The sequence below is a fragment of the Podarcis liolepis genome, assembly GCF_965112155.1.
Source record: "Podarcis liolepis genome assembly, chromosome: 11".
In the NCBI taxonomy this organism is placed as follows: domain Eukaryota; kingdom Metazoa; phylum Chordata; class Lepidosauria; order Squamata; family Lacertidae; genus Podarcis; species Podarcis liolepis.
Window position 1 is genome coordinate 36,426,842 of NC_139565.1, and position 15,674 is coordinate 36,442,515.

Below are 15,674 nucleotides of genomic sequence, written 5' to 3' on the forward strand. Positions count from 1 at the left end.
TGAAAGAATCTGGAAGCTTGTGTGGTTTTTTTCTGCATTTTTATGATTTTTTGTGACCATTGGGCCACTCTGCTGTTGTTTAAAAAAAATTCTGGGTTTGAATTTCTGTGTGGTGGGTGGCTGGGGGAACAATTGAGGAGGGGTTTGCAAGAATCTGGGAGCTTGTGTGGTTTTTTTTTTTAATTTTTATGATTTTCTGTGACCATTGGGCCATGTTGTTTTGTTTTTTTTAAATCTGGATTTGAATTTCTGTGTGGTGGCTGGCTGGGGGAACAGTTGGGGAGGGGTTTGCAAGAATCTGGGAGCTTGTGTGGTTTTTTCTGAATTTTTATGATTTTCTGTGACCATTGGGTCATGTTGTTTTTTTAAAAAAAAATCTGGGTTTGAATTTCTGTGTGGTGGCTGGCTGGGGGAACAGTTGGGGAGGGGTTTGCAAGAATCTGGGAGCTTGTGTGGTTTTTTCTGATTTTTTATGATTTTCTGTGACCATTGGGTCATGTTGTTTTTTTAAAAAAAAATCTGGGTTTGAATTTCTGTGTGGTGGCTGGCTGGGGGAACAGTTGGGGAGGGGTTTGCAACAGTTGGGGAGGGGTTTGCAACAGTTGGGGAGGGGTTTGCAACAGTTGGGGAGGGGTTCACAATTTCTGTGTGGTGGGTGGGTGGCTGGGGGAACAGTTGAGGTTTTTGAAGACTTTGGTGGTTTTTGAAGCTTTTCCAAAACTTCTTTTGCAGCCATTTGGTAAGTTAAACTTTTAAAACTTTTGGGGGGGGTTTTGGATTTTGGGTTGGGTGTTTGGAATTCAAGGACTTGGTTCTGGGTTTGAATTTCTGTGTGGTGGGTGGCTGGGTGCTTTTGAATTTTTTGGATGTGAAGCACTGATTTATTTTTTATTTTTTATTTTTAGTTTGCGAAGGTAGGAGCTGTGCTGCCATGGGACCCAAGAAGACTGCTGCTGCAGAGGCCGGCAAGAGGAAGAAGGAGAAGGTGACGCTGGAAATGAAGAAGGAGATCATCTGGAAGCACGACGGTGGAATGCGTGTGACAGACCTCGCCAGGGAGTACGGGAGGAATCCATCAACCATCGGGACCATCCTGAAGATGAGGGAGAAGATCCTTGCGACTGCTGCAGCCAAGGGAGTCACCAGGATCGTGAAGAACCGCCCAGCTGTTCTGAAGGAGGTCGAGAAGTTGCTGCTCATCTGGTTAGAAGAGAAGCAGCAAGCAGGGGACACAGTGACTGAGGCCGTCATTTGTGAGAAGGCCAAGGCCTTGCACGCAGACCTCGTCCGGAAACAGCCAGGAACCTCAGGCGAGCCAGAAGTCTTCAAGGCAAGTAAAGGTTGGTTTGACCGGTTCAAGGCAAGATCTGGAATCCACAGCGTGGTCAGGCATGGAGAGGCTGCCATTTCTGATGTTCCTGCGCCTGAAGACTTTGCAGCGGAGTTCCTGGAGGCTGTGAAGACGGAGGGCTACGTTCCACAGCAGGTCTTCAACTGCGACGAGACCGGGCTGTTTTGGAAGAGGATGCCCAAAAGGACTTTCATCACACAGGAGGAGGCCAAGTTGCCTGGCCACAAGCCCATGAAGGACCCTCTGATCCTGCTCTTCTGTGCCAACGCAAGCGGCGACCTGAAGATCAAGCCCCTGCTGGTGTACCACTCGGAGAACCCACCAGCCTTCAAGAAACACAAGGTCGACAAGGAGCAGCTGAGTGTCATGTGGCGATCCAACAGTAAGGCTTGGGTCACACGTGTGCTGTTTGTGGACTGGGTCAATCTTGCTTTTGGCCCTGTTGTCAAACAGTACCTGCTGGACAACCACCTGCCACTGAATGATTTGCTTCTGATGGACAATGCTCCTGCTCATCCTAAAGGCCTTGAGGTGGACTTGTTGGAGGAGTTCAGCTTCATCGGAATCATGTTCCTGCCGCCTAACACCACGCCACTGCTCCAGCCGATGGATCAGCAGGTCATTGCCAATTTCAAAAAACTCTACACCAAGGAGCTTTTCAGGCGATGCTTCGAGGTGACTGATTGCACCACCATCACCCTGCGGGAATTCTGGAAGGACCACTTCCACATCGTCACCTGCTTAAAGATGATCACCACAGCCTGGAACGGGATCAGCCAGAGAAATTTGAATTGCGCTTGGCGCAGCCTGTGGCCGGACTGTGTGGCACCAAGTGACTCTGATGCACCAGAGTCAACAGTGGGTGCAGGACATTGTTGCCTTGGGGAGGACCATGGGCCTGGAGGTCACAGAGGAGGACGTCAGCGAGCTGGTGGAGGAGCACGACCATGAGCTGACCACCCAGGAGCTGGTCGAACTGCAGGCAGAGGCTGCGCAGGAGCAGGCCTCACTGGAAGAGGAGGAAGCAACTGAGGAACGGCTGTCCTCCAAAGAACTGAGGGACATTTGCATGAAGTGGAAGGATGTGCAGGCTTTTGCACAGCGGCACCACGCTGATAAGCACATGGCACATGACCTTGCGAACACTTTTGATACGAGGGTCATGTCACCTTTCAGGGAGGTGCTGAAAAGGCGGATGAAGCAGCAGACCATGGACAGGTTCTTCAGCAAGAAGCAAAAAGTGGAAGAGGAACCTTCTTCAAGTGGTCCCCCAGAGTCTTCGAAAATGTACTGTACACTTTGTTGATTTTTAAATGTTTTTCTGTCATGTTTAGAAACTTAATTTATTGTTCCTTCAATTTTTGAAATGCTCTTTACAGTATGTGTGACTTTAAAGAGCAGTTAATAAACTCTTGTTGTACCAAATTTGGCTTTGTTTGGGCTTTTTTTGACCATAGGAACGCATTAATTGATTTTCAATGCATTCCTATGGGATTTCGTGCTTCGCAAGACGAAAAATTCGCTAGACGAAAAAACTCGCAGAACGAATTAATTTCGTCTTGCAAGGCACCACTGTAATTAGATTAATTTGAATCCTTTTTACATGGCCCTTCAATTAATAATTTCAAGGGTTCAGATTATCAACAAATGATAAAAATATAATAAAACTTCCTCAATCAACAGTAAATAAAAAAGTTAATGCTGAACTAAAAATAACCACAATGGAAGTTAGACGTATGTCTATTTTTCTCTCTCCACCTCTCCTTTTGTATCATTGCATTTTCAGCAATCTCTCTATCTTCTCTGAATGGATTACCTTGGAATGGGTCTTTGTCCAGCATCTGTAAAGGGAGGACTGTGTTGTTCTCAGTCCTACTACCATTTCCTGTTCTCTCAAAGCAACATTTCCCAACGTTTCCTTCTGCTCTTCCCATCATAATGCCCTCATGAACAGGAGTTAAAAATCTTTGCTCACTGAAGCTGCAAGTGCTGGGACTTTCAGAAACACCAACTCTATTAATACTCTGTGAAATTGTTGAGGATAGTTCCATACAAACATGAACTGCTTGTTCATTACAGATTCCATCAGTTCTAGATGTGTTTTCACCTGGGTTTTGGCCTGCATTTAAATTGTATTCTTCAGAAAGGACTGTACAATCTGAATCACTGAGAGGTTCAATTTCTTGCAACATTGAGATGGTTGGGATTTTTGACTCGGATGGGTTTTCTTCTAAACAGACAGATTCAGCTACAGATAAAGGCTCTTTCACACCCAGTTCATGCCCCAAACTATGGTTGTCCAGATTAATCTGATCTACAGAGTTTTCAGAATGCATATACTGGTCTAGAGATCTATTTTTCTCAGAAGCAAGAATAATGATGCCCTCTCTTACTGTCCAGACAAGCTTCTTTTCAGCAGTATGAAGGTTGTCATCTAAAGTAACTTTAAGACTATTAGACCCTTTATTATGTTTCATTGCATACTGGCTTTCCTCCTGCAAAGGCAAACCGATGTCTTTGCATAAGAAGTGTGTAGAATCCAAATTAGATTCATTTACTACCTCAGTTTCAAAAGCAGATTCTTCTTCAACAGGATTCAGTGATGTGACAGTATGGGAATTAGTTGCTTGATCTTTTGTTGCTTCTGCCAGTTCAGTGCTTTTAAGAGCCTCTTTTCTTTCTGATGGGCAGTCATCAATACTATTATTAGAGTCACTCTCTTGCTGAATTTCTGACCCCATTGCCATTTTACAGTCTTCTTCAGCTTCACAACTTCTGTTCGAATTATACTGGCGATACTCTGAAGATCCAACTGTTCTTTTTGAGACCAATGTAAGATCAGTTGCAGGACCATCCTGAATGTCCTTCCTCTGGCCATTTATTCTTCTTTCGTCACCTGATGCTCCCAAAGATGGTGGTCTTCCCCTGACTGACTGCTTTGCCTTTGAAACCAGACATGTACCTTCAAATGTTGTAGCGTTCACTAGTGAACAACTATTGCACATTTTGGAAGCATAATTTCTTTGTGAAGTCCTTTTTCTCTTACTTGGCTCTGACTTTACCCTCTGTAGCTTTAGTACCTTAGTATTTTCCTTTGATGTATGGCGAACTCTTTCACCTGAGCATGTTTTTGCCTGGAAAAGCAAAACAGTGATAATAGAACAGAAACAGAAATAATAGCCAGGATATATTTCCTAGTCCCCACCCAATATTTATTCACATGAATGGGTTTTGATAACAATAGGGAAGAGAAAAGATTGTGAATTACCACAGGACAATCAAAAATCAGTTCCACGCTATGTTAAATAAATGCCGTAGTGCTGCTGGATCAAGACAAAAGGGTTCAACTTTGTAGCCCTGTGGCAATTAGAGGACCCCATGCAGCTAGGGGACCCACAAGCAAGCTGAGGAGGCTTATTCCTTGGGAGAGGAGAGGAAAGTAGGGCTATTGCTCACTTTAAATATACAGTGGTACCTCAGATTACAGACGCTTCAGGTTACAGACACTTCAGGTTCCAGACTCCGCTAACCCAGAAATAGTACCTTGGGTTAAGAACTTTGCTTCAGGATGAGAACAGAAATTGTGCGGCGGTGGCACAGCGGCAGCGGGAGGCCCCATTAGCTAAAGTGGTACCTCAGGTTAAGAACAGTTTCAGGTTAAGAACGGACTTCCAGAATGAATTAAGTTCTTAACCTGAGGTACCACTGTACAAGGTAGCCAAGGGTTTCCCCCGTATTTTATTTTTTTTACCTTTTAAAGAGAGGCTTGCATAGCTCACCACAGTGCAGATCTCTTGATGCCCATTCCCTCTGCCTAAATTTTCTAAAAAGGCCTTCCTAGAAGGGTTTCAGCTCCAGAAACTGTGGTTGGCTGCTTCCTTTTAGCTACACTTCTGGAACGGCTTCAGCACCATGCTGCCTCCAGAACTGAAGCTCTTCTAAGAAGTGTAGGTGGGGGCAATGGGAGTAGAGACACTCACGCTGATTTAAGTGGTTAGAATCCTTCCTTTCAAAGAGTAATAATAAAGAATTAAACAACCTTTGGCTGCCTCGTACATTTAAGGTAAGTGGCATCCCCTTCTCCTTCCAAGGAGAGCAGAGCAGCCGGGTCAGGGGGTGGGGTGGAGTGACAGAAAATACTCTCCAATTTGGCAGTGTCTCTGGTTCAATGCATTTGATATTACTAGTTAAAAACTAATTATTATGGTTAGGACCTTGAAGAGCACTTCAGAAAACCTCTGCATTAAAATACCTTGACTATTACTTGACTATTATATTTCACTACTCACTCGTATTGAAAATTCATTATTAACTTTTACCTTAGGCTGGCTCTCAATTCTACTTTGGTCACTCACTGGGTCTTCTAAAACTCTTTCAGCTAAAAATACATTCAAGGAAGATATTTGGATCTGCTTTTTTAAGCCTGATTTTTAATGACACACAAAAACTGTTAGAAAAAGCCCTCTCCAAGTTTTCCTCTTAAAAATACATTTATAAAATTATGAATTAATGAGTGTGTGGTATTTTTTTAAAAAATGTGAAACAGCTGATAGCCTGTGTGAAGTTGGGATAGAGATAGTAACTGTGGAGATTAAGAATGAGCCACCTTCAAATCCTCATGCTGCCTCACGAAGCTCCAAGACAGGGCAATGACTATATGGCACAGTACCCATCTGAGAGGCAGGCTGCTCCTCATGAGTAGACCTGAACTGTGTTAGCTCAGATGACCAACAGCTGTACAAAGGGTGGAGCTCAGGATGTTATTGAATTAAAGCCCTCAGTCTTAAATATTCCCATGGCTTTGTTAAATTGCTGGCTGCCCCACTTCATTGCTGTTGCACAATGACCCTCACCATGCAAGATGACCTTTGTGACTCTCAGGCTTGGAAACTGCCTATTGGTAGCAATCCTATTTGTGGACATTCAAGACTCAGAAGGAGGGGAGTTTTGGGGGCTATTTGTCAAATGTGGATGCCATGTTTTGCTCTAGTGTTATCATTCTGCCAATCATTGCTGAGCTTTCAAAGAACAAATGAATCAAATGTGTCAGTTCTTCACACATTACAAAATTGCACAGATCAAAATAAAATGTTACAGCTGCTTCACACTTACAATGTATGATTCTAGCTACCTTCAATACACACACCAATTTCAGAACTTCATCATAGTTCAAGATTTGTTCAACAATTTTACATTAGTTTTTTTTATTTCATGAATATGAATTTGAGATCAGATTTTTATTTACCAAAAATTAGAAGTGCTACCCATATCTGGAGGAGCTGTGTGATACAGCATGATGTTTGCCATAGAGCAACAAAATTCAAAGAAAACATTACCAAATTTTTAACATTAAAAATGCTAAGAAAAACATCTTGCTTCCACTGAAGTTTGCAAGAATGCATGCCCTATATATTGTAAAATTGACTGTATCACTTGACAGTAATTCCTGCTTAATTAATCCAAAACACAAATACTGTATACATACGTCATTTTGTTATATTCCAGTGCTCTGGTGAAGCTATGTTGACAAAGTCCTATCTGCATACAGAACAAATCTCAAATTTGGAGTAAAAATATTTCTTGTAGTTCCTTTGTGAATGAGTGTCAATATAAATATAGCTCTTTCTTACCTGATGCTGACCTTCTTCTAGATTTAGCTATAAAACTTGCAAGTAGTTTCCTCATAGGCATGTCAGTTGCTTCTTCTAAAGCACTCTTCCCTCTCTCATTTTTGAACAGCGGATCGGCTCCATACCAAAGTAGTAACTCTGCCACCTAGAGGTAAAGATGCTTCAACGTTTGTTCCTAACGCTTTCACTCTTTCCGTATCTCACTCATCATACAGAACAGCCACAGGTGTCACTCCACAGCAACTAAAAGTCAAAGTCGCTGCTGCTCATTGCAATTTTACATGTAGTTACAGATATAACATGAGCAAGTAGAACCCTGCAACAAAATGTTGCAGCTCATCCTCAGCCCCTAACGGAAATGGTTCTGTCTGGGGCTCAGACAGCCTGGAACAAGAGTGCTTATTAAACTTGATGAAGAGAGGAGGAAGTTTCAGCAAAAAACACACAGGCTTTTGTTTCATCTTCATGAAACCTTCCTGCACTGCACTTATAATGTGAAAGGAGTTGGTTTTAGAGCCTGAGCACTTTATTACTATGTACTTGGGAGGGGGGTGTCCCTGAAGACTGACATTCTCAACACTCCATGGCTCTGGACACCACTAAGCTTGTGCAGCATTCTGACTTGTTAGATCCCTAAAATCAAATGTAAACATCGTTGCCACTGTCAACAAAAATCAAAAAAGGAGTGGTTACAACACTGTCATAAATAAACACACAACTTTTGTAAAATATGGTAGATTGTTTAAGAAATCTACAAATCAGAGGTGGTATTCCAAGTTTTACTCAGAGGACACCCACTGAAATGAATGAATATGACTAAGATAGGTCAAGTAATTTCAGTGGATTTATTCTGGATTAAACTCAGTTGAATACCACCTCAGAAGACTAATGGAATATGTAAGCTCTTTTAGAAGAGACAAACAGGATCAATTTAGTCTATGTTTACATTCCACAGATGTCTTATTGAATGTCTAAAATAAATAACCCCCCAATCTTCTAAGTACAGTACAGCTAATTATAATAAAATTAGCAAAATACATGCAAAGAAGGAAGGAATGCCAATTGTGACAGGAAAGGAAAGGAAAGGAAAGGAAAGGAAAGGAAAGGAAAGGAAAGGAAAGGGCATTTCTTAAATATAATGAAGCGAACTAAAGACTCCCAGTACTTGGGAACAGCTTTAGACAGATAAGGACTCTCCACAGCTAAACAGATCTTCAGACAGAAATGATGACAAATCTTGCAGAAGTTTTATTGCATACGAGAACTCTTGGACCTTCTCAAGCATTTGAAAAATCAAGTTACAGATAGGTAGCCGTGTTGGTCTGCCATAGTCAAAATAAAAAAATTCCTTCCAGTAGCACCTTAAAGACCAACTAAGTTAGTTCTTGGTATGAGCTTTCGTGTGCATGCACACTTCTTCAGATACACGTGTATCTGAAGAAGTGTGCATGCACACGAAAGCTCATACCAAGAACTAACTTAGTTGGTCTTTAAGGTGCTACTGGAAGGAATTTTTTTATTTTGAAAAATCAAGACAGTGATTTCTTTCTTTTTTCCACTAGATGGTGCAAGACAAGAGCTCAAAACAGGAGATAACAAAGCTTCATTATAACTACTTTCCATACCCAGGAATTATTTGGGGATGGGCTCTATTTTTTTTTTTTTTTTTTTTGCAGACAAACCAATACATATATAAAAACAAATGGACCAGGCCTCTAAATCTTTGTTTTCCCTATTTTAATCTCTGCCTCCTGGTCCTTGTCACATGGTTTTTCATGGTAGGCAGCTTCCACTGCAGCAGGACCCAAAACAATAGCATCTGTACCTTTAAGAAGGAAAAACAGTGGCTTTCCTTGTGGCTTTTTGTAGAAGATAAATTGCAACGTATTTTCAAATACAGAAGCATTACCTTATAGTGACCACCTTTAACTGCATCATGTAATGGTGTTATTTTTTCACTTCCTTTACAGTTAACATCAGCTCCTGCTTTTAAAAGCTCATTTGTTGTCCACCAAAATCCAGCCAGACTGGCGTCATGCAGTGGAGTCCAACCTGTGGCATCAAAAAAATACTTATTTTTTGTGTTCCTTTCTTAGAATTTAGGCCATATATTTTATAGGATTGTTTTCTAATGACTTACATTTCCCTCTGGCCAGAAAACATTCCCCTCCTGGAGACTACGACTGGTTTTTGAGGATTTAGGTAGTGGAAAGGGGAAGAATGGAACACTAGCAACCTATTGTATATCTTAGAACTATTACGGTGGCTAAAGGTGCCAACAGACAGTTAATTTTGTGAGAGACATTCAAGCACAGACCAAAAGGTCTATGCAAATAAAGTGAAGGAAGTTTTCTGGCCAGAGGGCCAAATCTTTATCTCCCCAACTGCGGACAGACTGAAGCTAACAGGTGGCTGGGGCCGCCCACCGTCAATGACCTGATCTCATAGTGATATCAGGTGATGCTTCCCTTTAAAGCCCTGATTATTAGGACTTCAGAGCAAACCATGGTGCTTTCGAACAGTGCTTTGTAAACATCCTAGCATTCAGACACCCCCTCCCACATTTCTCCTTCAAATTCCGGAGGTTGAAGGATAGGCAGGAGCTGCTGAAGGCATATTTCCACATGCCCATCAGGAAAGTAATGAGAAAATGAACAGACCACACACTGTTAAGTAAGTTTAAAAGGTTTTACTTACAAAATCCAAAGGTATGATTCATGTGCTGATCCAAGCAGCAGCTAGGTGAATACAGGTAGAACACACTTGGATACACAATACAGACTATAGTTTCAAGTATGAGATCTGAGATTGCAGCAAGCTCAGACATGTCCTTCATGATTTGGTACATGTCACAAAGAGGGTGAGGAAAGGAAAGAGAAGAAGCTTCATTTCCTCCCTCATCGGAGGTGGGGGCATGACCTAGTTGAGCCTAGGAACACAGCTCGCTGATCTGAACCCCTTTATGTACTAAACAGAACTCATGCACAGTTATGTTTGGTTTCAATTTCCCAGAGTTTCCCCCTTTTCTCCTGGAATGAGCAGGAGATTATTTGTGTTAACTACCATTTCACAAAATGGTAGTTAACACAAATTGCAGGCCCAGCCCTAAGCACTTACTTATACTGTAAAACTAGCATATCACAGAACACATGATAAGTAAACATGCTTAGCATTAAGTTGTGCCTTGCTCAAGTTTATTATTACACATTATTATTTCATCATTGGATGAAATTAACATTGGAGATTCTGCTCACCTGCACAATCCTGAGTATTTACATTTCCACCAGCTTTTATCATTGCACGTAAACCATTTAGGTCATCTTCCACAGCAGCTCTGTGCAATAATGTCTGACCAAATCTGTCTCTTCTATTGATTTTGGATAGTGAAATGTAGTTATACGAGGAGTTAGAGGAACTGTTCCAAGTGGCTTGCCTCCCTGAGAAATATACACAAAACAAAAGGATGCAATAAGCAAAAAATATTGCAGGTTGCTTATTGTTGTCTAATTGAATCATATTAGTTTGTTCCTGTCAATCATGGTTTAATGCAGAGCTTTCCAAACTGTAGGTTTGACATGTTAGTGTGTTGGCTGCAGGGCGTAGATGTGCCATGCAAATGCTTACTGAACTCCTCCCAGGGCTGGAAAGGGGTTCGTTTAACCTCTAGTTTGCTAGTAAAACTGAATTACTGTGTCGCAAAATGATGCATGTCTAAAAAGCGTGTGACCAACATGAAAAGTTTGGAAAGCTCTGGTCTAATGTATCATTAATTACAGAAATATATCTGAAGTTGTAACAGAGCTGAATTCCATGTCCCTAATGCCATAGACAAAATATCTTAAGAGGGATTGTGAACAAACTGCATACAGTGTTATAGGCTGCAAAAATAGCCTATACCTGTACCAGACAATGGAGACATGCTGCAATCTACATAAATGTAAATTCCCTTGAGACCTTTGTGGTATAGTAGGAGTAATAAATAAAGGAATAAAAATAATTATTTTATACTCACTTACCCAAGGAGTATTTTTCTTATAAATATTATTTAAAGTGTTTCTGGTTATGAGTAAAACTCACTCAAGGTGGCTTACACATAAATGATAAAAATACAATTTCCAATTAAAAAATGTATATAAAAAATACAGTGCAAAACCTTACCTCTCATTGGGGCTCAATTTTGATTAGACATGCTAGAACTGAATTGTTAATAACATTCTGAATGGAAAGGAACAGTAAACAAACCCATTTTATTTTCATGAATAAAAGTTGAAGGAAGAAAGACATTTACCTACTGGGGTTATTGTTATGGTTTATTATTACAGTATGCATTTTTGTGTTTTATATTGTAAACTGCCCTGTGATTTTTAGATGAAGAGCAGTACAGAAATTTAATAAATAAATAATAATTTATTCAAAGTACAAAAGTTAACTCAACAACTAATGTTATTCATGTATTTAATATCAAATAACTGAGTGGCATATTTAACACAATATGCATATTAAACTCAATGTTTCAAACATTTGAAAGGGTATCATGAACAACAGGCAACAAATTTAGCTTATTTATTTTAGCAAATACATTTCTTTTATTTATAAGCTGCCCCACACATTAAAAAAAAGTTACAAGATGGCACATGCACATACGTACTAAATAAATACATGTACGGTAATTAAAGCAAAACTTCCAATTGCCAATCCAAAGTTACTAAGTACTATAACCATTGCCCTCTGCTGGATAACAAGAAGTCATGTATCAATGGATTGTGCTTTTAACTTGTAATTACTGCTTCCTGATACTTGCAGATTTATTGTACAAACCAAGACAGTAGTGGTATTTGCAGAACAGACTCATAATGCTGTTTTAGTATGTATGTGTATCCTACATGATAAATATGCAACTTACAACATTTTAAAATGTGTGTGTGTGTGATATAAATGGATACAGTGGAGAATTCCCAATCAACTAAGGTTCCCCACAGCACCTACTCATATAGGCAAACATGAATACTTCATGGCCAACCAAGTGATCATGGATTTCAAATGCTGATGCAGCTCCAATTAAAAAATGTCTTCTAAAAGTAATAGGAACTGGCTCTAATGGCCAAGAAGCAAATTGCATGCCCAAGCACTAAGAGCTTTCTACTCAATAAGGATGATGTGGTGAAATTGAATCTGGCATAGGGATGGACAAATCAACCAATTTTGGTTTCTTTCAGTTTCTCATTTTTGCAGCCTTAAGTTCTTTTCTCCACATTTCCACATCAGTTTGCAAAACAAAATTTCAAATGCCCTCACTGAAATTCATTCGCATTTAAGTGTGAATTTCTCTTAATATGCACGTGTTTGTACACAATTTTGCCCAATACACACAGTTTTGCAATTCATTTTTGTACATTACCAACACCAATATATGGCTTTTTATGAACACTTTACCCTAGTATGAGCATTATCGTACACATAAATTGGAGAACCACACTGCAAAATTAAGAGAAATGTGAATTTCAAAAGAAGGCTTTTTTGATCACATATTGTTTTAAAAAGTGCGAATTAGGTAGGTTCACCTTTAACTGAATCAAATTTTATCCCCTACCCCAAACCTGAGGTAATATTGAGGATCATGAGCTTAGCACGGAGGGCCAAACGAGACATTTGCTTGATGCAGAGCATAAACTGCATGTACTTTGGCCTTTAGATTTGAGTAAGGGGAAATGCCAGTGAAGCCTCCTTGCTTAGACCTAGAAAATGAAGGTGTCCCTTGCTCTAATTAAATTCCACATTCGGTCGTAATAGTTTCTTCCAACCCAGTACAAGACAGAGAATTGATAGCGATGGACGCAGAGCTTTTGTTAATGCCCAGAAATGGTAACATGAACTGGGACACTTTGCCACAGTGACATATTTAGCGGGGGGGGGGGAGCATATGTCCTTCAGGCTACAGAAGATAAAAAAAACACTGCTTACTTCTTTTCTTGGCAATCCTCTGACTTTTCCTCACTTGCTCAACTTTAGTATTTGTATCTGTAGTTGAGAAGTGGTGTAATACAGTTCCCATCTGTGAACAGTCACCTTCCTTATCTTTAGTGTCAGATCTGCTGACAAACAAAACATTTTAAATTACCAAATGCATTTCTCTATACTCCGCATGATGTGCATATATATATTTTAAAACATTTTTCTTGAAAAGGATAAGGAAAACTGTATATTTAGTCTCACCCAAACTTCACATGGAAACTTTTTTTGGTTTTACCTACTCAGGATATTCTTATTTATTTTATTATTTCCATTTCCATAACACATTATATAAAGCATCTCAAAGTGGTAAAAATGTTATATTTAATATAAGCTTTCCCATTAACCACTGTAAAAATTTTATCATATTCAAAACCATTAGCTTACTCTCTTGTTTGAGCTTCAAAACTGTGTCTATTCTGATGCATCCCTTCTAGAAACTGACAATTGGAAGTAGGATCAGTATCATTTAGAGTAAGCTTCTTCCTTTTTTGTGCTGAATTCTTTAATGTACATGAAGCAACCTGGATAGTTTGTTCACATGAACTGCTATCCTTTAAAATGGAATCTCCGTTTTCAGCTGGTCTGTCACGAGAGGAAATATTCTGATGGTCTGAATGGACTAATTTGTGCATATTCTGACTAAAGCCAATCTGTGAAATAACAATTATAAAAGAGGTCAAAATTATTAGTAGAGCAGTAAAACATATTGGTACATCTTAGGGCTGCCATATAGCCGAGATTTCCAGGACATATCTGGGATTCATCCGTCGGAAATAGTGTCAGGGTGGAATTTTTGTAAATCAGAAAAATGTCCAGGAAAACCCTGGTGCTTTACACTGAAATATGGCAACCCTGGATACAGCTACATGTATTTAAACTTCTGTTTTAAAAGTATGAACAATGAAATCACTGTCAAATTTAGATAACTTCCAGGACAAGCAACATAGGTTTAGTCAAATTCTAATGAGACAGCCTTTTACCATAACCCCTATATTTTTCTGACAAAGGTTAGATGTCATTTCCTTCACAAGAAAAGAGATAACTGAGCTATACAATGTATGTGAAGAATGGTGCTTTTTCTAGTTACACAATCCTGTGTTTCTTCCTTGAGCTGGATGGGGCTTTTGGGGGGGGGGAGAATATCACATTGCATTTCCTTCACATACCCAATTACTTTAGAAGGTAAAATATTTTATAGAAAGAATCTTCTACTTCTCTGTATGCATATAGCTTCAGTGCAGATGATTATTTAATGCAAAAACCAGATGTTATGAACAATAACTTTTAAAACTGTGCAGAAGGTGTAGCAATTTTCAGTTATTTTTTATTCACATAACTATTTAACGTGTGTAAGAATGATACTATTATCTATAAGGGGTTTCTAGCACTGTGATTACATCTGCAAGATTTGACAACAGCTTTCCTGTTGAATCTTCTGAAGGTAGAAGAATCTCTTAGACATTAATGTTGATTGCAGTTAATGTGGTTACCCCATAATGTAGCTGCCAGGGGGTCAAAAGGCACACTCTCAATGCTACTTTCTGGATTCAGTCCTGAAGGTAAGTTTGGAATGACTGTAATACAGTCCCATTTCCTGGAGCTGGACCAGGACGATTTCATGGTTGATGGTATCATATGTCAATGAGAGATGAAGAAGTTGTACTCCCCTTGTCCCACTCTCTGCAAAGGTAATCCATACTGTTGACGAAGGGTGGACCGGAAAAAAAGCTGGTAGCCAGTGAAAATCTTTTAAAACAGGTCCAACATAGCTCTGACTATTAACTCCACTTAGAAGGTGAGCCACTGCATTTTACTGTTTCTGAGTTATCTTCTAGTATGACCAAATGGTGCTATGGCACCTTAGAACTACAGATGCAGTTGAGCTACAGTCACTTAAAAGAGCATGCTAATGAAACAGAAATGGGGAACCTGTACCCCTCCAGAGGTTGATGGATTCCAACATCCATTAGTCCCAGCTAGCATGGGCAGTGGTTAGCGATGATCAGAGTCAAACAACATCTAAAGGGCCTGCCTTAGATGCAAGCACTCCTCCTATGGCATAAGCCTAGCAGTTCTGGATGTTAAAATTGATTATCAATTATTACTAACTGGAAATGTTGTGCAACGTTGCATCCTCCTCCTAACCAGTGTTTGCTGATATATCCTACTGAATGTCATGCCACCAATCTTGTCCAATTCAAGCAACATAAATCAACAAGTTAAGCTTGTTTTAGAACTCTTTAACAGAACTATGCAATGAAAATTAGCACAAACCAGTTATCAGGCTTCACATTTGTAAATGATGTAAGTTCCAGAAATCTGAGTGCTCTGCTGCTACTTATCTTCCTCATTCCCTGAAGCAACCAAGGGGAGAAAACCTCTGATGCTTCTTTCCTTGTTGATACCTATAGTCTGCATAATTGCTGTTCCGTTGAGTGTAACCATGTAAGAAGAGCTCTGCTGGATCTGAACAAAGGCCCATCTAGCCCAGCATCCTGCTCTCAGAGTGGCCTATGGAAACCCCACAACCAGGACCTGGATGCAACAGCACTCTCTCCACTTGTGATTCCCAGCAACAGCTCTTCAGGGGGGTAGTGACTATGACAGTGGAGGCAAAACACAGCTATCATGCGTAGTAGTCACTGATAGTCTTACCTCCATAAAAAAATGTCTAATCCACA

The 15,674-nt window shown here is 40.1% G+C and overlaps 1 protein-coding gene across 10 annotated transcripts in view; it reads right to left on the minus strand.

The window, feature by feature from the left end:
* ANKRD31 (ankyrin repeat domain 31) overlaps positions 1–15,674 on the minus strand; it is a 54,919-nt gene that overhangs the window by 22,580 nt on the left and 16,665 nt on the right. For 7 of the 10 annotated variants that reach the window (XM_083465154.1, XM_083465152.1, XM_083465149.1 and 4 more), the window contains 7 exons: positions 13,378–13,643; positions 12,943–13,073; positions 10,236–10,418; positions 8,891–9,033; positions 6,982–7,126; positions 5,671–5,729; positions 3,168–4,485 (listed from right to left, as the gene is read on the minus strand). In XM_083465154.1, the coding sequence (XP_083321280.1) occupies positions 3,168–4,485; positions 5,671–5,729; positions 6,982–7,126; positions 8,891–9,033; positions 10,236–10,418; positions 12,943–13,073; positions 13,378–13,643 (2,245 nt within the window). Of the gene's footprint in view, positions 1–3,167; positions 4,486–5,670; positions 5,730–6,981; positions 7,127–8,890; positions 9,034–10,235; positions 10,419–12,942; positions 13,074–13,377; positions 13,644–15,267; positions 15,358–15,674 lie in introns of those variants that run through there. The other 3 variants (XM_083465158.1, XM_083465151.1, XM_083465150.1) reach the window with 3 other exon arrangements.